We start from the raw sequence: 23,438 nt of genomic DNA on the forward strand, positions 1-23,438 counted from the left end.
ACGCCTCTTCTGGGGATGAAAACCCAGCACAAAGAGGTTTCTCCTGCCAGTATAAATATAAGCCTGATTATTCCAGGGGCTTATCTTTTGTGCCTCTTTGCAGTGGCATCTTTTCCTTGACTGCTTGTTGGCATTTGCAGGAAGGTCTCAGTGGCTTTCTCAATATTGCTGCTGGTTTGAGTCAGGCAAAACATATCTTGAGCATTCTTAGACTTCGTGCTCCCTTTAATGAGCTGTCTTATTGTCTATTTGTTTTGGTTAATGCCCTAGAAGTCACCAGCTTGATGTGCTTAAATGAAATTTTCCAGTGCTGAGAACTTCCTGTGAAAGCTGCCTTTGTTTGAATGGGGAAGATGCTGCTTTCCAGTTCCTTTCCTCACCTTCTGCCATAGCCCGTCTTCAGAATTCCTCTGGTACTCACAGCCCCGTTTCACCTTGGACTGGGCAATGGTGAGTTTGAGTTTTAAGTGGTCTCTGAAATGCATTTGACCAGTGCTGGAGGGAACGTGACCTGGAGCCAGGCATCCTTCCTGGGGCCTGGGGGTGTGTGACTGGAAGATGGTTTCTTCTGAAGCTAGAGTTGCTTTTCATCTGTCAGTTTGCTTTTGACGTAGTTCATAATCAGAGCCTTGATGAGCTGCCTCCTGACTGAATTAAACAGAAAATCTTACTGATGATAATCAGTGCTCCAAGACCAGTTCGGAGCATAAACAGGCTCCATTCCAGCCCCCTCTCCATTTCCTGCTGTCATAGAAGCACAAAACCACAGGTTGGTTTGGATTGAAGGGACCTTAAAGCTCCTCCAGTTCCAACCCACTGCCACAGGCAGGGACACCTTCCACTAGAGCAGCTTGCTCCAAGCCCCTGTGTCCAACCTGGCCTTGAACACTGCCAGGGATGGGGCAGCCACAGCTTCTCTGGGCACCCTGTGCCAGCGCCTCAGCACCCTCACAGGGAAGAGCTTCTGCCTAAGAGCTCATCTCAATCTCCCCTCTGGCAGGTTAAAGCCATTCCCCTTGGTCTGTCCCTACAGGCCCTTGTCCAAAGCCCCTCTCCAGGTGTCCTTTGCTTTCCCTACTGAAGAACCACTGTCACCTGCATTCCCAGAGGTATCCTCATCTGCAGAGGAGATTTAAGTGGTTTACTTTCCCATTTGAGATAGGGCTTTTCCTAGTTTCACTTCAGATGTTGTTGCTGAGGTCATCTGGCTCCAGTCTCTGGGCTGGGAGCAATTCCAAGCCAGCAGTAGGACACTTCAGACCTGCTCCTCTCCGCTTTTCCAGGCTGCTGCTGTCAGCACATGTTCAAGACAAGACTCTTGCTTGTGACCCACTGTGATCATTCTTTTCCTCTCATGTTCAGATAGAGCCAAGCAATGCAGCTGCGAGACACTATGCCTGGCATCGTGCTGCAGAGGAACAGGACTGTGGTATCAGCCTCTCGGAGCCCTTGGGGCTGGGCAGCTCAATAACGACCTGCCCCCTGATCCCAGCCCCCTGGGACATGCCCATTCCTCAGTGATTCCTGCTAGGAACTGCTTGCAAATAAGCCCAACACCCTCCCTAAAGCGTCATCTCTCTTAAGTGAGACCTGGCTGCCGTCTCCTGTTGTTGCTAGCTTGCTGCATGGCATAGATTTGATCTTGGCCAACTTGCTCTGTCTTGGATGAGGCCAGCCATAAGGCAAGGCCAATCCCTGCCAGAGGCAATCTCTAGAATGCAGTTTGGGATGAGCTACCCTGTTTGTGGCTTTGATGTTTTGCGGGGAGAGAACATTTGTCTATAAGGACTCAGGCTGTACCACATGCTCTTGAGGCCACAGTGTGGTCTGTGCCCCATGTATTTAATATAAATAATCCCTCTGCTGTGGAAGATGTTTCCTGCATGAGCAGAATTGAACTCCTCCCATTGCCTGGCTGGGGGTGTGGAACACCACGGTATCTGAGCGAGGTTTCTAATGGGAGAGGCCTGAAATGGTCCGTTTCTCCACCAACAGCAGCTTCAGCTGAACTTTAATTTGAGAGAGATCTCTCTGAAAGTTCCCAGTGAGGGACCTTCCATCACCACCCCCTTCCCATGCTTCAGCAGTGTTAGTCCTGAGCAGCTGTGTGACCCCTTTTAAGCATTTTCTAATGAGAATAATCAAGCCAATCAATCAAACCAGGCTTTTACTTTCCTGATGGGCCTTTTACCTTCTAGTGTCCTCTTTGGGACTCTCCCCTCCTGACCCACATCCTTCTGGAATTGTGGTGCTACAAGATGGGCAACTGGAGTGTTACCTAACCTCATGATGTGGTTCCCATCACTTGTAGGTGTGTGAGCTCCTCCAATGCAGATGTGTGCAGTCACTGGAGCCATTCACTTGACAAAATGTGGGAGTTGTTTCAGCATGGGGTGACTCACAGCTCCATTGACTTCATGGAGCAGCTCCTCTCCATTGAGTCCAACAGGAGCCCAGAGAATTGCTCACTGCAGGTGCCTTTTTTGTATACACCCACATTTCAGTAGGTGACTCCCAAGGCTACTGTTTCAGGGTTCAGACAACATTCCTGCTGTTGTATCCCAGTCAGTTTGTCATCCTGTTTTTACAAAAGCACAACACTGCTGCTAATGCTTCCAAATCCAGGATGAAGTTGGTGGCCCCTCCTGCCAGCCAGCTGCCCAGACAGACCTCCATCCTCTAGTTTGCTTTTCTGAAGTGCTGCCTGCAGGACCTTGCATTTCTCATTTATCCTCTGTGACTCTTCATCAGGGACTTGTAGTGATAGGACATGGGGTGATGGCTTCAAACCGAAACAAGGGAAGTTCATGTTGGAGATAAGGCAGAAGCTCTTCCCTGTAAGGGTGGTGAGGTGCTTGCACAGGGTGCCCAAAGAAGCTGTGACTGCCCTATCCCTGGCAGTGTTCAAGGCGAGGTTGGACAGAGCGTTGAGCAACATGCTCTAGTGAAAGGTGTCCCTGCCCATGGCAAGGGGTTGGAACTGGATGATCTTAGAGTCCTTTCCAACCCAAACCAGTTTGTGATTCTATGATTTTTTCAGACCATCTCTCCAATGGTAGTACCACATGAATCCAAATCTGCTCTTCCAACATGCTGCTGCCCTCTCAGATGGGATATTCTGCAAATTTCACTTTACTCTTTGTTACATCCTACTCACTGATGAATATGTTGAGCTTGTCCCACGACAGACCCCTGTAAAATCCCACTTGATACATCCTTCAGGGGTGAAAAATGTGTCAAACCTGCTACCTACTTTGCAGTAGTTTATATTCCCCTTGATTTTTATGAGAACGCCTTGTGAGAGCATTCAGAATGCTTAACTGACACCCTAAAAGGTATCATAGAACTGCCTTCCCTATGTTCATGAGCCCTATTACGTTCGGACAGAAATGAGGTTCATTTAGCACCATCGGTTCTTTCAAATCCATGCCATCTGCTCTTTATCCCTTTCTTTTCTTCTGGATGTTTTTAAACTGTTGTGCTGTTTGTTAGAGGATTTTCCTGGGAATTAAAGATGAGTTGGTTCGTGTTTTACTTCCTTTGATCTTTCTACCACCTGTTTTTAAAGAAAGACGAGCATCATCCCTTTTTCATATCCTCATCCCATCCTACCTCCAGAGACAACCCATCGCTGGCGTTGGGTGCTTTCCACTGCTGAGGCACCCTTAGTGAACTCCTCCAGGCCCAGCAACTGAAATAAAACTTGAATTCTATTAACTGCATGTTTTTGACTTTAGGATCAGAGCTTATCTTTGCTGTTTAGACAAAAGTCAAACCAGAAGAAAGTCTGGCACTCCACCCTGCAGAAACAGGATGGTCTGGAAACCTCGTGTCGTCTCAAGGAGCAGCTCTGAAGAGCCGTGACCTCTGTGTCATTGCATTGGCTCATCTGTGTATTCATTTCGCAGTGCTGTGTGGGGCACAGTGCCCTGGCAGTGAACTCGAGATGCTCTGTTCCATTGCCTATCAGAACTTTATTTAAGCATCTATGTCACAAGGGTATTGCATCATTATTTTGCTTAGTCCTTCTCTGATACCTTAAAATACCTTCCTACTACTTTTTGAAAGTTCCTATTTTCATTTAGACAGAAATAAGAAAATGAGTAATCCAGGTTATTTTTCGGTCTGACACTGTCACGGGTCTTTGATGACACTGCTTCAGCTCCTTCCCAGGCAGGGTTTTACTGCTGCTTCCAGCAGTGCTGATCAGCAGCACTCTGGTGTCTCTCTATTCCTCATGGTTCTAGTTCACAAAAGTGGAGGGACTTTCAATTTCGCTTTCTAGATATATCTGTCTATAGAACTGATTAGTGTGGTTCTATCAAAATGTGAAGGTGACCAATGGATTTTATGAACCTGAGGACTTTTAGGCATCTGTAGAGCTCGGTGGCAGGAGGCAAAGGGTTTGCAGGTTCTGCAAACTGTGAGTGCTCTTGCAAGATCTCTCTTGCAGGTCTTAACTTTATAAATCCCTCTGTGGATGACACAGAGCAAGAGAGTGAGCTAAATCCATGTCCAACATGCCCAAAAATCCCATAGGGAGCTCTGCACAAGGACTTCTGGAGTGCTCGGGGACAGAAGGCAGCACGTTAGGGTGTTCTCCTATTGCTTCTGACAAGTTTATGGGGTTGGATTAAGGTACTTCTTGTCAGTTTATTTGGAGGAGGAGGAATGATTTGGAGGTGGTGGAAAGAATCAAAGGTTCCTTTTGCAGAATAACTTATGGTAAGAGCAGCAGCAGGTTGAACACGTCTAAAGTCTTGGTAGATGAAGACTGGGGGGAGGCTGGGTGAAATTGTGCTTACACATGGTGCAAGCAGTTTTGGTAAGAGTTTTTTCACTTTATCATGTGAGTGAATGAACCCCAGAGGAATTGGAGGTACCGGATTTCCTTTCATTGTGGATTCCTGGCTTTCTCAATGACAAAGCCATCACAGCAGCCCTGACAGAGCACCTGAGCCCACCACAGGAACACAGAGATGGTGATTTTGTACTTAAACATTTGTTTCTCTTTTTTCTCTTTCTCTTGCATGCACACATGCACAAACAGTCTTAGTGGTGGCATGGGGTTATGGTGTAGCACAAGACATCTACAAGGATTGACATGTCATATGGAAAAGGAAGGATGTCCTTCCCTATTTATATGAAATGTCTTAGGTCTAGGTCTCTTGCTAATGGTAAATCATGGTTCAAGTAGGTGACAAAGGCTTACCGCAGTTTTGGGTTGGAAGAGACCTTAAAGCTCATTCAGTCCCAACCCCCTGCCACGGGCAGGGACACCTTCCACTAGAGCAGCTTGCTCCAAGCCCCTGTGTCCCACCTGGCCTTGAACACTGCCAGGGGTGGGGTGATCACAACTATTCTGATAGAGGAATCAAAGGTCTGAGGTTGCCTGGCTCTTGGTACAGGGACAGGAGAGTTATGTTGCTGTTATGACCTCTTCTGGGCATGATGGTTGTGAACTTGTTTCCAGTAGGACACGCTACACTTTGGAAGGGAGGATTTTGTTGTAGAGGGGAGAGTTTTATGCATATTGAGGAACATATGTACAACCAGCTCTGCTTTGGAGAGACAGGCAGTGTGTTGAAAATGTGACATAAAGGGATGACTGTGACAGCAGCTGCCTCCTGTGAAGTGGTTCACTGGTTTTGTTCAAGTTTATCCATGTCTGGGTACTTTGTCGCAGGAAGTCAGTGATTTTATAGATACCCTATTTTTTCGTGGATGATGCCTAAGCAAACCCAAAATTAGAGCACAAAGTGAAATTTCAGGGAAGCCCAAGGAATTTAGGCTAATGTGTGTTACATTAGTTTCTGTGGATGATGTCCGTTGGATACCTTCCAGACTGGCTCGGTACTGCAGCCATTGCATCTTTTTGTGATCACCTTCCTTTGGTCTGGAAAACAAAGGGATATTTCTATCCCTCTTGCTAGGAGCTGGATACTATTATGGCAGTCACAGGATTACCTACCCAGAAAGGGGCTGTGATGCCTGCGAGCGCCGCACTGCCATATGAGGTATACAGAAGGTGTGTCCTGTCCCGCTGTGTGTTGGTTGCAACCCATGGCTGCTGGAAAGCGTGCACAGCAACGCGGGATGTCAGCACATCCCCTTCCATCCACAGCATCAGCTGCCTCCCGAGCCTGGTGCCGGCGGGATGACGGGGTCCAGCCTCAGGCCCCGCAAGCGAGCCCTTCCCCGCAGCAAGGGGAATGGGCTGTGTGCCGGCGGGGTGTGTGCCCGCTTGCAGCTCCGGTACCGCATGTTGGAGCCCCTCATACCGCAGTGTGTGAACCAGCCCGCTCGGTGCCGGCACGGCCTCCTCCGGCGAGCGGCTCTCCCTGCCCCTGGCAGTGTGCTGGGTGCGGTGCTGCGCGGGGCTTTGTTCCGCACCGGGCAGACCCATCGCCGGCTGCGCGCACTGTGTTGGGGGCCGGCCCCCGCCATCGCTCCCTCCCCGCCTCTCACAGCCTTGGCTTGGTGTGTAAAGCTTCATCCCCGCGGAGCAGCGAGGCCCTTGATTAATTCCACGCTGATGTCAGCCATGCGGCTCTGCTGGGAGGGATCTGCAGGGCTGCGTTTCAGCCGCCCTTCGCTGCGAGGATCCCCCTCCCGCCGCCCCCAGGCGCACGCAGGGCTGGGCTGGTGGAAGGGTCGCTGCCGGCCGCGCTGAGCTGCGCCTCCATCCATCCCTCCCTCCCTCTCCAATGCCGGATTTTCCCTGCTGGTCGCTCTCGCCCGGCCGCGGGAGCAGCGTAGTTAAACTGGGACAATGCGCCGCGTCCCCCCTCTGCTCCTGACAGCCCGTTCCTTAGCAACGCGGGGGGGGATTTTAAGAGAAGATCAGAGCGCCGGGATGAGGATATAAACTCTGCTGTTCTCCCTCCCGGGGAACTTACCAAAGAGGCACCTCTCCTGTCGTCAAGCATCTGATTTCTTTCCATACAAGAGGCAACGGGAAAGTCTCCGAGAGCTGCTTCCCTGATGGATGGCTGCCCGTCCCCTCCCAGCAGCTCCTCTGCTCCGGCGCTTCACTCTTCAGTTCCACGCTCGGGGCAACATTTAAAGGGAAGCCCGAAGCGGGATCAGTAAGCTCCCTGCATGCGTATGCAGGTGACTGAGCAGGGGGCCGGTGGGCAGACGGGGGATCCAGGCAGCCAGGGCTTTCCTCCTCCTCCTCCACGCTGAGGGAAAGTAGCTTTCGTCTTTTTGTTCTGACTTTGGGCAAGGGAGGGCGGGAAGCAGACTGAGCCCAGCTCCTTGCTGAGATGAAACGGTCGATGAGAAGAGGTCTCCTTGTCACAGGCACAAAGGCCACCTCCGCCTGGCAGCATGGTGCTGAAATCTAACCCTAGCATCATTCTCTTGTGCTCTTTCCTGCCCAGTGACTACATCATTGAGGAGAAGACGGCCGTGCTGCAGAAGAGGGAGCATGAGGGATTCGGGTTTGTATTGCGAGGGGCCAAAGGTAAGGGCTGCTTCTTTCTCTTGGTCCCGGGTTGGGAGGGAAAGCTGCTTCTGCTCACTTCACCTAGGGCCCCAGACCCTGTGTCCCTGTGTGAGCCCTTGTGCTCTGGGGTCTTGGAAGGACCCTTCCCTGGCAGCAGGCAATGGGAGTGAGCTGGGCTCTGGTTACCTGCATCCTGCAGGAATGCCATTCATGGCAGATGGGCATCACTCACACTCTGGGGTGTTTCTCTGGTGCAGATGCTGGTGTTCATGGCTTTGCATTTGTAGTTTTCACTTCTGCCTGTTTGTTGGGTGTCTAAAGAGCATCTGCCCTGTATCAGGCACAGATATGAGCCCCATGGGGCAGGGCGTGTGCCCTCTGTGGCTTTTTAGTGCTTATAGTATTTAGAGTTGTGATCCTCCTGCTGGGAAACCTGGCTCTGTTGGGGTTCAGCCCCAGCATGAGGGCAAGCTGAAAGATGTCTGTCCTGCGTCGTGCCTATGACCCTGTACTCCTGGGAGCCTCAGCTCATGCCAGGGCACCGTCCCCTGAGATCCCCAGAGTGCCTGAGCTCCTGCAGCTGGGACCTTGCGCTGGCTTGTTATTGGGTCTTCTCTTGCCAGAAACCAACATTTTTGCTGCAAAAGAAAGAGAGTCCCTTGGGGACTGGTAATGAATGTGGTTGTATTCACATAGGAAATGGGCTTCAACCCCTGTGTTTGGGAGACAAGTCCACCTCAGCTGGAGGCTCCTCTCTCCAGCATTCCACCCTGGTGGCTGGTGAGAGGCAGGGGGATCTCAGAAATGCAGCTGCTGGCAGCAGAGCTCAGCGGGGCATGTAGGGTGCAAGATGCAGGAGGGAGAGCTCAAACTGTGGCTGCCAGCTCGTTTGGTGGTGCTGCTCCTTCCCTGGACCTCAGGGTGGCTGCAGATCGTTGTGATTTGGGCTTTAATGTTGGGTCCTGAGCTGTCTTTGTTCTGGGGGTACCACGGCAAGATGCTGTGTGCCAGTGGGTGTGTTCACATTCCTGTCAGAATACGGTTGCTGCCTCTTCCTCCCGTCTCCCCTTCCGTATATATGTGACATACGTGTCTGTTCATGTGCTGCTCACATCAGTCTGTGCAACATGAAGTGAAACTTCACAGCTCAAAATGGCATCCATTTATTTGCCAGGTCAGATTTGCTGTTATTGTGTTAGGGAAAACGGGATAGATTTTTGTCCTGTTTCCTTTTTTCTTTCCTTTTCCTCATTTGCTCTCCCAGCATCTGTAGTCTCTATAATTCCCTTTGTCTGCTGAGGCTGGAGAGGGGACTTGCAGTGGGTTGAGTGGTGGGCGTGAGGCTGTGTGGGACTTGGGTCGGGCTGTGCTGCAGGGGCTGTGAGCAGCGCAGCTGCAGAGTGTCGTGGCTCGGGAGTGAGCACGGTCTGTCCTGCTGGGATAGAGGCACTGGTGGCTCTGCTGAAACCCCTTGGGGAGCAGCAGACCCATAACAGGGAGGTGAATGTGGTGGCTCCGCATCACCCCCATGTTTCCTAGCCTGGTGCTTCTGCTGCTGTGGAGTTGAAGCTGGGAATGCTCTGTCTCGGTCCTGTCGGGTCTCACCACCATTCACGCTTCATTTAGACACTATGCAAAATGCTTCCAGCCTCGCGGGGTGAACTGGAGAAGGGATCTGTAAATGAGAGGGACCAGAGCATCAGCAGAGTCCCTGCAGAGGGAGGGTGCTGGTTGTTAGGTGAGACTCAGCTGGATGATCCCCAAAGGAAACTGCCCTTTGTGCTGCAGAGGATGGTGAAAATCTTGCATGGCTTCTGCCAGTTTTGCTGAAGGTTGAGTCCTTCCCAAGCCCAACCTTGCCCACTGGTGTGAGCTGCCCCATCATCTGCACCCAGCAGAGAACACCCTCCACCACGCTGGGGAGCCGGTGCTTCCTAACCCGTCCCCTCTCCACCTCAGTCCAGTAGTGGGAGGTGATGTCTTAGTCAAACCAACTGAACGTTTGGATGTAGGTTATTTTATCCTAGCCCCAGCAACAGATGAGCTGCAGCTTTTGGACACGAGGCTTGCTGCAGCCGTTGCCTATGGGAATCATGTGGAGCAGATGGGAGGGATGTAGCAGCCCCTTCATGCTGCACTGTAGTGGGAAGTGATGAGCAGGTGGATTCATTTCTTTGTTTCTTGGCCCAGAGAGGCCATCCTGCCTTTCACATACACAAATAATAGTCTTGTGCTCAGAATGCTGAAAGATGATATTTCTTGGTTTGTACTATCCTGAACTCAACCAATCAGCCTTCCATGCCTAGACTAGAGCAACCTCTCTTCTCCTGGCCAACTACCACAGGTCTGTTTAGTGATATGATTCATAAAATGCTCATACATTGCTCCCCAGGGCCACCCTGTAAACAGTGGTTGCAGCAGCTCGTACAGTGACTGCATCTCACGTGGTCGCTGCAAATCCCTGCTACCGGTTTCCTGGACAGAAGAATATTGTTCCTAGGCTGTTGATGCTCATTGGCATCTGATTGTGGTGGGTGCTGTGGAAATGGTAGGGAACATGGAGCTTGTGTTGGGAGGATCTCTGCCTATATTCTGCTGCTTGCTTCTCAAGCTTCCACTGGTTTTTCACTACATTTTCCCCACAGGAAGGTTGAAGTTTGATGCTCAGCATCACGTTTGTGTGCAAAGACCAGCCAGGGCAAGTGGTATTCAGTTACTGAGACCAACCACCTTGGGAGAATCCAGCGAACCAACCGCCCAAGCACAGAACATGCCTGGATCTGCAGCAATCGGTAGACCATCAGAGGGGATTTGGGGTTTGTTTCCTGTGCAGCCCTTGCTGTGAAGACCTTAAGGTCAGATGTCTCTGCAAGCTGAGATCTGGTGCTGTGCAGTGCCCGGTGCTGGGTCTCGTTGACCTGATGGGTCTCCAGCAGCCATATCTGCTGCCCTGCAGACCTGGGGCATGAGAAGGGGTACAGTGAGGGAAGTGCAGACAAAGCTCAGCGATCTTGCTGTTGGCCTGGGGCAGAGGGCAGGTTGTCCTCAAGCCCTGCAGCAAGTTCTGGAACACGATGCTTGTATCATAAAGTTCCATGGAAATGCAAGAGCTCGCTGATGGTTTTCAGAACTTGGCTCTTTTGCAGAGGAGTGTTGTGACACTGTGACCCTCAGAGTAGACAGAAATTTGGACTGGAGGTGTTTAGACAGAGTATGTCAAACACCAAGTGTGTCATCTGGTGGTGGTGGTGAGGTGCTGGCACAAGGTGCCCAGAGAAGCTGTGGCTGCCCCATCCCTGGCAGTGTTCAAGGGCAGGTTGGACACAGGGGCTTGAAGCAAGCTGCTCTAGTGGAAGGTGTCCCTGCTCGTGGCAGGGGCTGGAACTGGTTGAGCTCTAAGGTTTATTCCAACCCAAACCAGGCTGTGATTTTGTGTCTTCGTTATGGAGATCTAATGGAAAACTAGAAACGAGGCCCATAAGAGTCTCGCTATGGTGAATGTTGCTTGTGGCACGCCTTTAGTACCCTTAGGAATTTAAAAATTCCAGAATTGATGTTAACCAACTGCTACTGCACCCCTGTTCGCTGCCTCAAATACACACTCTCCATCAGAAAGTGTCATCTGTTGGCCACCAGCTGCAAGCAGGTACCTGCAGCTGCAGTGCTCAGTGTCAGAACCGTGGTGTGCATCTGCCTGCCCTGGTATTAGCGGCTTTAGGTGGGAAGCACCAAGGCAGTTATTGCATTATTTTGTTTTCCATTCTATAAATGTGTTTCTGGTGAAGTTCCTGGGATCTTGCTGTGGTTTAACCGAGCCAACAGCTCAGCCCCACACAACCGCTCCGGCACTGTCCCCTGGTGGGATGGGGCAGGAATCAGAAGGGTAGAAGTGAGAAAACCAGTGGGTTGAGATAGAAACAATTGAATAGGTAAAGCAAAAACTGTGTGTGCACAAGCAAAGCAAAACTGGGAATTCATTCCCAACTTCCTATCACAGGCAGGTATTCAGCCCTCCCCAGGGCAGTGGGCTCCATCCTGCATAACAGCTAATTGGGAAGACAAACCCCACCACTCCCAATGCCCCCCTTCTTTCTTCTTCCCCCAGTTCATACGCTGAGCGCAATGTCCTATGGCATGGGATGTCACTTAGGTGAGTCAGGGTCACTGTCCCAGCTGTGTCCCCTCCCAAACTCTTGTGCACCCCCAGCTTGCTCACTGGGGTGAGGAGCAGAAGAGGCCTTGACTGCAAGGAAATACCCCTGTGTAACCAGCACTGCACGGGCACAAACCCAAACACAGCCCATAGGAACTGCAGTGAAGAAAATTTACTCTACCCCAGCCCAAACCAGCACAGATCTCAACAGTTTATTCTGCTTGAATTAACTTGTAATATTTTTCACTGCTAATCTTGGCTAGTAATAAAAGTAACTTGTCCAAGAAAAGCAGTATTTGCGATGAGTAGAGTAGGGTGCAGATAGGATATAGGATAAGATAGGATAGGACAGGACAGGACAGAACAGAATAATAGATTCTTTTCAGGGAAGGGACTTAAGAGCTGCCCGACCTCTCCAGGGCTGGTCAGAAGTCAGACCATGTCCTTAAGGGTATTGTCCAAATGCCTCTTGAACCCTGAGAGACTTGAGGCATTGACCACCCCTTCAGAAAGATGGTGCCAGGGTTTGACCTCCCTCTAGGTAAACAAACGCTTCCTCACCTCCAGTCTGAAGCTCCCCTGACACAGCTCTGAGCCATCCCCATGCATCCTGTCCCAAAGTCCTGGGCAGAAGAGATCAGCACATCCCTCACCACATCCCCCCTCAGGAAGCTGCAGAGCAATGAGGTCTCCCCTCAGCCTTCTCTTCTCCAACAAGACAAATCTCTTGTGCTCAGCACTGCTCAGAGGCCAGGCCTGCAGCCCTTCACCAGCTTAGTTGTCCTCCTCTGGGCCCATTTGAGGACTTTCACATCCTTCTCCAATGGTGGGGCCCAGCACTGCACGCAGTGCTGCAGATGAGACCACACCAACACAGAATACAGCCAGACAATCCCTTCTCTGGTTCTGCTGTGGTTGATGCACCCCAGCATGTGGTTTCCCTCCTGGAGCCAGGAATCCCAAGAAACCTGTATCTTGAAGTGCAGTCAACTGTAAGGCTGCAATAGTCAAAATCAGGGCAGGGGTTTATTATGTCGGGTCCTGGGGCTCCATTCCTTGTGGGGCTGGGCAGCCCAGGGGAAGAGACAGTGCAGAAGGGCAGGGGAACAGAGCTCTTGGTCTGGGCATGCTTCTGGCCATGTCTGGTAACCCTGTGGCATGGCTATCCTTTTTAGGATGCCACTGCATGCCAGCGGTGATGCTGTATTCCCAATGGCAGGGGCAGAGCCAGTGCCTCTCAGGACCCTCCCGCTGGCTCTGGGGGGCTGCCAGTGCCCCATGGCACAGAGCAGGGTTGGGGGGCTGCAGCGCCTTTGCTCCCAGACCTCTGGTGTTGATGGGTTGTAAGAGCCACCCTGGGGCTTCCCAGTGATCCAGCTCTGCCAGGGCTTCTCCAGATGCAGGAAGCTGGCGTTCCTGGTGGCAGCAGCCCAGGCATCAGGGTTTTAAGACAGTTTTAAGACCAGGAAATGGCTGCTGTGATCAAATTGCACAACCAGAGCTGTGGTGTTAACATGAAAGCTCCTCAAGGGGTTCAGACTGTGGTTCCTGAGGTTTAAAGCCACGAGCTTTCGCGGGGAGCAGCAGACCTCCTTGTTAGGGCATTTTACTTCTTTACCAGTGAGACTTTCTGTAATGTAATTCCAAACCTTTTGATCAAGTTTTTCCATTGCCAAACTGAACGGGAAATGGCAAAAGTTGTATAAGAGCCTCCTTAAACTGTGTTACCTTCTGAGGCAGGCACTTACAGATGAACTGTCACCAAGTTGCATAGTCCTGGCCTAAAGCTTCCCACGGGCTCTGATCTGGAAACAGTATTTGGAGGGTCTGGTCCCAAGCTGGTTTTTGTGGTGGCTGTGCACAGCCTTTGCTTGGGTCTTCGTGAGAGGCATAGGTCAGGATTCCCAGGTTGCATGAAGGGTACTGGTGTCCTCCATCAGTGGGGCTACAACCACCTCTGAGCACTGTGGGTTGTTCTGGTTGATATTTCTTGTTTCATTGGCTTTGGGGCTGACAATGCTGAGATTAATCTTAGTAACAGGAGGCCAAGGATGACTGGATGTAGTGATTACCTGGGCAATGGCATTGAAAATACTGGATTTGAGTGCAGATGTAGCAAAACTGGGGAGAATGGGGAAAAAGTCACTAGAGGCAGAATTTTGCTGGGGCAACAAAAAGGAGTATCAAGATCCATGGACAAGGTTATGGAGGTACATGAATGATGTGAGTGGTTCTGTGCTTGATCACCACAGCCCAGGTCAGGACAATAAACCAAATCTGTTCTTTTGACCATCCCTGTGTGTCCAACCTGCTCCTTGTTCTCTAGCTGTCAGCAGAAGCCTACAGGTGGATCAAGAATCTTGGTGCCAGGTTAGTGCCTGCTTCAGTCCTGTCAGCAGCTGTAGCTGCCACATCGCTGGCAGTGTTCAAGGCCAGGCTGGACAGGGCTTGGAGCAAGCTGCTCTAGTGGAAGGTGTCCCTGCCCGTGGCAGGGGTTGGAGCTGGAGGAGCTTTAAGGTCCCTTCCAACACAAACCATCCCATGATTTTATGAGATATCCCCACCACCAAGTTCTCCTGCACATGGTGTGGTTTGCAGGAGCTCCATGGAGTTGCTCTCAATGTACATTTCATGTTGTTCTATTCTGTTCTGATAAAATGATGTGCCCAGGACCCATCAGCGTAACAAGTAGGGCAGGACTGAGCTTTCAGGCGGTAACTTTTCTGGCACATGCTCAGTGTTTGAATTGCTGTGTGCTGCAGAACTTTCCCCCTTTGCAGGTCCTTTGCAGTAAGTGCAGAGCAGTCTCTGTGCTGATGGGGTATGAGCACAGCCTGGGAATACTGGACTGAATGACAGCTAAAAGCAGCTGTAAAGGAAGGTTCTGATACAAGGGAGCCCAGTTGCAGGCTCCAGTGCACTGAAGGTTTCTCCTGCATTGCCTGAATCTGCCAGTTAATTGGGGCAGATGGGAAACCAGTGCTGGATTGTACCTACTCCTGGAGGCCATAGCTGGAGGCCTCCATCCACTGCTAACGTGGCTGTTGGAGTCACCTGCAGTCGTCAGACCTCCAGACCTTGTTCTCTGCATAGATACAGGAGGGAGGGGGTGTGTGTGTTTTTACATTATTTGTCCATTCCTAGAGCTTTTTTCTCATTCCCTGTGAGTGAGTGCTGGGACTTCAGGCAGTAGAAGGGAGCTGGTTGCTTCCTCTGTCTTTCTCCCCTTCCTGTATGAAACTCTGCTTCAACAGAATTCAGAATTCAACAGAACAAACAGTTCTGACTTCAGGATGCATCTTCTTGTTTACTGAGTCTTCGAGGCACTGGTGACACTTTACAAACGTGGAGCACAGCGTGTGGTCCCTGTAGATACACAGCTTCCAAAGCAGTGTGCCTGGAGTCCTGGTGTCACACATCAATAGTGCAGGTGACAGAGCTGGCTAGAAGGCTGGCTTCCTGGGTTGATATTGTCCATGTGCCCTCTTGGGTTTTGTTTTCGCTTACCAGTATAAAAAATGGATCCTGAGGTGACTTTTCTCTGGGCTGTGGTTTAGGATTTCTCTGGGGTATCCGGAGCCACTGTGGTAACTGTCATCTGTCCATCTCCATCCTCCCCAGGGATCGGGGCTTCCACTTAACCTTTCCATGACTTAATTATGCTGCATGTAGGCTGAGGGGGCAGCAGTGGTGTGTGATGCTGATGCTGTGTTTGTGAAGCGTGGGGACCGTGTGGCTCATCATCATTAGCTAAATAATGTACTTGACATGCTGAGAGCCCGAGTCTCCCCCTGTCTCATTTTCAGAGGCTCAGGCAATACACAAGGTCTTTTTCACCTTAAACCTCGTATCCTTCTAGGCCTGGGGTTAGCAGAAGTTAATGCGCACTTAGTTTTGCAGTTGCAATCTACAGCAGGATCATATTTGTGCTTCTTTGAACTTCAGACTATTGAAAGCACCTGCTGGTCAACACTGATCCTAAGAGTTGAATTTAATACTGGGGAAGTCCCGAAGGATTTGGAGAAATCAGATGTTACAATGGCATTTCTAGGAATAGGTGGGATGATTTGACAGCTGTTTGCTATTTAAGTTAGCTTCCATCAAAGGAAGGAGTCATGGGAAGCTGTTGATAAGAGATAGATATCTAAGATCATCCAGGACATGGCATGTCAGGCAAACCTGGCCTTGGTCTGGTGCCAGCCAGTGGCTGGCTGAGGTAGCAGAAAAAAGTCTTGCATAAAGATTTTAATTAAAATAATCAAGAAGCAGCATGGTAAATGCTGGAAATAATTTCATCTGGATAAGATCAGCGTCTCTATGTTCTGCACAAATGGAAGAGAATGTGGGTCAGATTTACTGGAGTGACCTGACATCAAAGGAGATACCTGCTAAGATTATCCATGGACTCTGATATTAAATCTGCTGCTTCATTAGGGGATTGACACAGCTCTTAAAAACTGTATTGTGTTGGTAGTAGACATAGAGGGATGGGTAACTACAGTACATCATTATCTGTACTGCTAATAAAAGTACACCATGCTGTCTGCATCCATCAGCTGGGGTGAGAGGTGGCCCTACAGGGACTTTTGCTGAAGGCTCTGGCCTGTCATGCTACCAAGGGGAGGTAGGGCTGGAATGACCCTGTAGATGCTGCTCCCTGGAAGGCTGCACAGGGTAATGGCTGGGTGTCCTAATGCTTGGAAGCAGCACTTTTCCTGGAAAGGTAACTTCCCTCTTTCCCCACCCACAGCACTGGCTGTTGGGAGCGGCTGTAACGTGAAAGCTGGTAAGGAGATCACATGCTGTTAGAAAAGGGCGTCATGAGCTGCTTCTGCATCCACTTCGGGTGTTTCCAGTCAAATAAGGCCTAGTGAAGAAGTCTTCACTGATCCAAAGCTATGGTCTAGTGCAGCAAGAGACAAATCCTCTCTGCACAGTGCAGGTTCACAGGCAGCAGGTCTGTTTGCAGACAAAAAAGGGGAATCATCTGAGTACCACTGGTAGCTTGAGGTGAGCAGAGCCTGGTGAGCATGTAAAGAGTAGCTGTGGCCTTTTTGTTCTATGTCTTTAATGAATCTGATGTTTCTGAACATCCGCAACTGCCTTTTCTTGATAGACAAGGGAAGTGTGTCCCTTTGTCACATCACACAAGGCAGCACCCATCACACAAGTGTCTCTGCCTTAAGATGGGCATCACCTGTGCAAAATTCCTTCATCCTGATGGGCAATGATCCTTCATCCAGGATGGGCTGGGAGTGGATAATGTAAGTGCACTGCCTTACATTAATTATGTGGTGCATCTGCAGAAGTCCCTTCCCTGGAAGTGGTGCTTCTGGGGGCAGGAGCAGGTTTTCCACCAGAAATGTAATTTATACCTCACTGGTGAAGAATGGGGTTCATCTGACTAATGTAGATGTCCATCAACACGGGTACCTCTGCTCCTGAGCTGATGGTCTCCTGTAGGACCCCTATGAGGGGCACCGCTTCAGGGCACTGAGAGCAGGCATCATGTCTGCAGCAGCACAAGTGGATGGTGCTCATGTTTTTCCTCTCTGGCTATGAAAGAGGCCTGGAGCTCCTAACTCAGATGTAGACACAGAAGTGAGTTCTTCCCCTCCTGACGTTGTTCATTTATGTTGTTCGCATTTCATCTGTGGTACCAGGAGATGGAGGAGGCTTTGGGGACCCTGTGGGAGCAGATGCAACTCTGGGGCTACCTTGGGGTCTAAGCTGATGAATACAGTATGCATGTAGCACTAGCTCTGCCTCCTGTAGCCCTAGCTCTGGTTCCTGCACTGATGTCAAGCTAAGCCTTGGATGCGTATTCTTTCTTAAACAAAATACAGAGACTTTCCTATGCTCCTGGACATCCTTGACCACCTTCTGCTTTGTTTCTGCCGCAGCATCTCAATCTCGCTCTCCCTTTGTGTTTTGCAGCTGAAACCCCAATCGAGGAGTTCACCCCGACCCCGGCCTTCCCTGCGCTCCAGTACCTGGAATCAGTGGATGTGGAAGGTGTCGCTTGGAGAGCAGGGCTTCGCACGGGGGACTTTCTGATCGAGGTGAGCCAGGAAGGGGCAGGGAGGGTACGGTGCCTGCAACAGCATCTGCCTCTGCAGGTCCTGTGTCTTGCATGAAATTGGTTTGCTCTATAAGGTATTTTGAAAGCTGGGTAATAATTGTTACTGACATGACTGCTGCCTGATGTCTTGATGAAAAGCTGCAGTTCAGGTACAATAATTCAAGCAGTTGCATGTTCTCTGTGCTAGAAGATGAGCTGGCAGGTTCCCTTCTGTTAACTGAAAATGGAGGCTGGAGAAAAGACTCATCAGATGCTCTCTCTGGAGGCCAATGTCAGGGTTGTTTTGTACTGGTATTTATTATAGCTTTGCCCAATGTGGTGCAAGTATTGTATAGAGAAGATTGATCAGGTATGAAGGGCTCTGCTCTGGTATCATCCCTCTGGAGGAGGCGATGCTGGGGCTATGCATCACCTTCATTCCACTCCAAGGCTGCAGCCGGATGGATTTTCCTGATCATGTTTAACAGAAAGGAGAGCAAGGACTAGAGTCATGTTAAACAAGTGCCTGGGGGGCGCAGCAGCAAGATACAATGAAGTGAGATTGAGGTGCAGACTCCCTGGGACACAGGCAGGAGACAGGAGAGAAATGACACAAGCAGATAGGGAATGGAGGGGTTGTGACACATGAGCTGCCTCATGGTGAGTGAGCACAGCAGAGGATGGTCTTAAGGAGTGACTTAAAAGAAAGCAATAACAGTAATTTTTTTACAGGGATGCTCCTCACTCTACACTTCCCCTTGTTATATTTCATCCCATTTTTCGCAGCCCAACTCTCCAGCCACTCCAGGTCTCGCTGGATGGCAGCACAGCCTTCTGGCGTGTCAACCACTCCCCCCAGCTTAGTGTCATCAGCAAACTTGCTGATAGTGCACTCAATTCCCTCATCCAGGTCATTGATGAAGATATTGAATAATACTGGCCCCAGCACTGGCCCCTGAGGCACCCCACTAGATACTGGCCTCCAACTAGACTCCGCCCCATTGACCACAACTCTCTGGCTTCTGTCCTTCAGCCAGTTTGCAGTCCACCTCACCACCCGACCATCCAGTCCACACTTCCTCAGTTTAGCTGTGAGGATGCTGTGGGAGACTGTGTCAAACGTTTTACTGAAGTCAAGGTAGACCACATCCACTGCTCTGCCATAATCCAACCACCTTGTTATGTCTTCATAAAAGGCTATGAGGTTGGTCAAGCACGACTTCCCTGATGCGTGATGCCCATGTCTGGGCCTTCATTGCAAAGGGATCCCAGAGAGTTTGTTTCAGAGACGAGTCGGTGCAGGAAGGGGTGTGAGATGGATCCTGCCCTTTCCAAGGGAGCAACAGGGGCAGAAGAGGTGGAGTGAGGCCGACTGTGCACTAGATGGGATGGGAACTGTGAAGGTTTGAGGTGTGTTGTGTGGTTGGACTCCACTGCAAGTCTCCTCACAGCAAGTCTGAGCAGCACACATGGGACGGGCAGTTGTACAGCCAGAGGAAGGGCTCGCATCCCCTGGGATTCTTCTCTCTTGCATCATCCCATGCGAAAATCATCATGAGGCTTTAAACCCAGTAATGGAGGATGTGATACCTCTGCTGGTCTGAGGTAGGGAGAGGGGATGTAGGTTGTGGTAGTGTGTGGTGTTGAGCAAGCAGAGCTGCACCTTCTGGCAGGCAGATGAGGGAGGTTGTGCTGGTTGTGGGGCTGGGACCGGGAGGCGGGTGATGAGACTTTGCTCAGCTCAGCTGCTGCAGTTCACTCTGCAGACAAACACTCGCTTTGCCAGGGGTGGTCACCATCATGTACCAGGCAGTTGGTTGAGGCACCCTGGAGCTCCCAGCAGTGCTCTGGGGGTTCACTGGAGCAAAGACCTCTGACACAGCCGTGGACTTGGCAATGGATGTGTGGCTTATGGAAAGCCTGTGCCTGAGCAGGGCTGGCTGAGGTGTGTCTGTGTTGTGATGTGTCTGTGCTGAGGTGCTGAATGTGCTGTGCCCTTCATGCAAGACATGAAGGCTCACAATGGTGCTGGGCAGGCGGGAGGATGGACGGGCAGCATGTGGGACATGGACCCACATAGCCAGGGACACTGGGAATGCCACAGCAAGTGAACCATGGGTTTCACCCATCAGCAGAGGTGCAAGTCGAGAAGAGCACATCCCTCTGCCGCTCTCCTTCCTGCTGTTAGTGGGCTTAGATCTCCCCTCCATACCAGCAGCAAACCTTTGGATAGCAGCTTCCAGTAGGGCTGTTTGCTCTGTCCATCCTGGGCCCAGGTCCTGCAGCCAGAATGTCCTCGAAAGCTGCGAGTCGGAGGTTGCTGGAAAAGGCTGCGTGACCCAGATAGCCTTGTGCCAACAGCTCCTCTCTCCTTGGGGTGTCTTCTGCTGCGTCCTTGGGGTGTCTTCTGCAGCCTCTAGAGAAAGCCGGTGAAGTGCCAGTTGTCATAAGCCTGACAAACCCATTATAGAGCTGGTACATTTTCTGATATGTGCTAATACAAAGCCAGGAAGAATTTCAGATGCACATAAAGCCACATGGGGTGCAAGGAGTAGGCTGAAGAGGAGGTCAGTCGTACAGCAGAGCAGCCTCATTTGGACTGGAATTTGTGGTCCTTCTCCTCTCCCTCCCAGTTGACATGTTGAGCTGCAGAATGGATGCATTTACGGTTGCCATTTCCTTGGGATCAGCTAGCTGAGCTGGCTTCGCCTGTGGCTGCATGATCATTAAATCTATAGCAAGTGGAGCAGTAAGCATGTGTGGTTTCCCTGGGAAGGAAAGCCGGAGGTGGGTTTAGAATAAGCACAGCAACTCTGCCGCAATGTAAAGCTAGATCCCACGGGCAATAGTCAGAAAAGGAGATGCTGTGATTATGGCTTGAAGCCGTGTACAGGTCTCTGGGACCATCTTCAACCTGTCCAAATGTATGGATTAAAGGTGTTAAGTTTAGACAGAAGGTGCATGGGCATTTTGAGACTTCATTTCTAGCGTTGTAACTTGTATCCCAAGACCATCTCTTGCTGAAATTAATCTTTAGCCTTTTAGCTTCAAAGATATCCTAGTATTGGACATCAGTGCTAGATGTAGGTAAGGTGCTTTAACACTGGAGTTAGCAAATAAGAATCACAGACTGGTTTGGGTTGGAAGGGATCTTAAAACTCATCCATTTCCAACACCCTGCCACGGGCAGGGACGCCTTCCCTAGAGCAGGTTGTTCCGGGCCCCATCCAAGGCCTCTGAACATCTTCCATACGAATGAAGGGCCATGAGTGGTCTTGCCCAACATGGTAGGATGAAGCCTGCTTGGTTGGACGGGTTGGGGTGGCTTTGTCAGTGGGATCCGAGAGATGGCTGTGTGGAGCTCAAGACACTCGTTTGGCAGGTGCTGGTGTCCTCACCTGATACTTCCTTCAAGCAAGTCTGTGTTCGTGTTTAACTAGGAAACATCTCCCTGATTTTGTGAAGGTGGAGAATTCCATCAGACCCCTCCCTGGCTCCTCCAGTCTCCCCAGCTGCTGGCACTTGAGTGCATGAACCCCTGAGACCCGTTTGTTGGTACTCGGATCTCTTGGTACACGTGCACACACACATGCACTGGATCCCACAGGCCTTTAGACACTGGGTCTGTCCAGCAGTTGGCCTCCAGCCCCCAGGTCTCCCTGGCTGCCTAATGCACAGGCACACGCAGGCACAAGCAGTCTCCCTGGCTGCTCCGGATGCTGTGTTTACCCGTAGCTGACTTTCAACCCACTGGTCAGCCTGGTCCTTCTGTAGCAAATCCCCAGACCCCAGTCCCTTTGTTCTCCTCACGCAAAGAGTTGTGATCAATGGCTCGATGTCTAGCTGGAGACCGGTAACAAGTGGTATCCCTCAGGGACTGGTGTTGGGACCAGTCTTGTTCAACATCTTTGTCAGTGACATGGACAGTGGGATTGAGTGCACCCTCGCAAGTTTGCCGATGACACCAAGCTGTGTGGTTCGGTTGATACGCTGGAGGGAAGGGATGCCATCCAGAGGGACCTCGACACGCTTGTGAGGTGGGCTGATGCCAACCTTATGCAGTTTAACCATGCCAAGTGCAAGGTCCTACACTTGGGTCGGAGCAATCCCAGGCACAGCTACAGGTTGGGCAGAGAAGAGATTCAGAGCAGCCCTGCAGAGAAGGACTTGGGGGTGTTGGTCGATGAAAAAATGAACATGAGCTGGCTTCAGTGTGCGCTCACAGCCCAGAAAGCAACCGTATCCTGAGCTGCATCAAGAGGAGCGTAACCAGCAGGTCGAAGGAGGTGATCTTGCCCCTCTACTCTGCTCTCGTGAGACTTCACTTGGAGTATTGTGTGCAGTTCTGGTGTCCTCAACATAAAAAGGACATGGAACTGTTGGAACAAGTCCAGAGGAGGGCCACGAGGATGATCAGGGGACTGGAGCACCTACCATATGGAGACAGGCTGAGAAAGTTGGGGCTGTTCAGCCTGGAGAAGAGAAGGCTGCGTGGAGACCTCAGAGCAGCCTTCCAGTATCTGAAGGGGGCCTACAAGGATGCTGGGGAGGGGCTATTCATCAGGGACTGTAGTAACAGGACAAGGGGTAATGGGTTCAAACTTAAACAGGGGAAGTTTAGAATTGGATCTAAGGAAGAAATTCTTTACTGTTAGGGTGGTGAGGCACTGGAATGGATTGCCCAGGGAGGTTGTGAATGCTCCATCCTTGGCGGTGTTCAAGGCCAGGTTGGATGAGGCCTTGGGTGACATGGTTTAGTGCGAGGTGTCTCTGCCCATGGCAGGGGGTATGGAACTAGATGATCTTGAGGTCCTTTCCAGCCCTGACTATTCTATGATTCTATGATTCCTCTGCTTGTTCTTGCCTGATCTACTATCATCCCACCCTGCTCCTGCCTTCAGTCCTTTAATTGGGCATCTTGGTAGGTCTGGCACATGACAACACAGAGTTAACACAAGATCCAGCAGTAACAACCCATCCTCTCTTCAGTCTGTACATATTGATGTATACTGCCTGCTCGCCCTTCTCTGCTGGGATTTTTCTCCTGTTGATCCCAGCTTTAACAGCATCTGCTGAAGTGCTGCCCAGCTCCCTTATGCTCCTCCACCTCGGGTTGTCTTCTGGCTCTGAGCTGTGGCAGAGGAAGCTGGGAGCTGTGGAGAGATGTAACCTCAGTCCTGCAATGCCACCTACCAACAGAAATACAGCATCAGAAGCAGCATGTTTAAAATGCTGTCCTCATGGCTTATGCTGGGGCCCCTACACCAGCCTAGTCCCTGGTCTTCCAAATCTTTGCAGCTCTAAAGTACCATAATAATAGACTGGAATATGTTGCTCTCATTCCACTGGCTCTTTTTCCCTTGCCTTCTGGGTTTGTTGCTTTTTCTGGTCTCCTTTGTTGTGCTTCAAATCCTCTCTCAGGAGGTCCAGACACTCTTTGCACTGGAATGAACAGGTTTGGTTTCTAATCCCAGCACATCCTGTGGAGTGCTCACAAGTGCTGAATCTGCTTTTCATGTTGGCTCAGCCTCTGCTTGCTGCAAAGCATTCAGTGGAAATCTGATCTGGAGTTTGTTACTACTGAAGGTTGAAGCACTGTGTAGGTTTTAAGCTTGCAGGAGAACCCTCTGATGCTGGACCGGATTGTCCAGACCCTTTAGTGCCCAGCTCTCAAAGGGGAAATTCTGCCTCGAGGAGCACAAACCCTGCAGGGCAGGGGCTTGTGTATGTATCCCACAAGCAGGGCAGGGAGATGCATCACACAGCACTGCTCC

At 50.7% G+C, this 23,438-nt stretch overlaps 1 protein-coding gene across 1 annotated transcript in view; it reads left to right on the forward strand.

Moving 5' to 3' along the window:
* SHANK3 (SH3 and multiple ankyrin repeat domains 3) overlaps positions 1–23,438 on the forward strand; it is a gene marked incomplete at both ends in the record, with an annotated part of 299,554 nt that overhangs the window by 216,040 nt on the left and 60,076 nt on the right. The window contains 2 exons of the mRNA XM_080626849.1: positions 7,386–7,468; positions 17,541–17,665. Of these exons, the coding sequence (XP_080482975.1) occupies positions 7,386–7,468; positions 17,541–17,665 (208 nt within the window). The remainder of the gene's footprint in view (positions 1–7,385; positions 7,469–17,540; positions 17,666–23,438) is intronic.

The sequence above is a fragment of the Psittacula echo genome (genome assembly GCF_963264785.1).
Source record: "Psittacula echo genome assembly, chromosome: 1".
NCBI classification, from domain to species: domain Eukaryota; kingdom Metazoa; phylum Chordata; class Aves; order Psittaciformes; family Psittacidae; genus Psittacula; species Psittacula echo.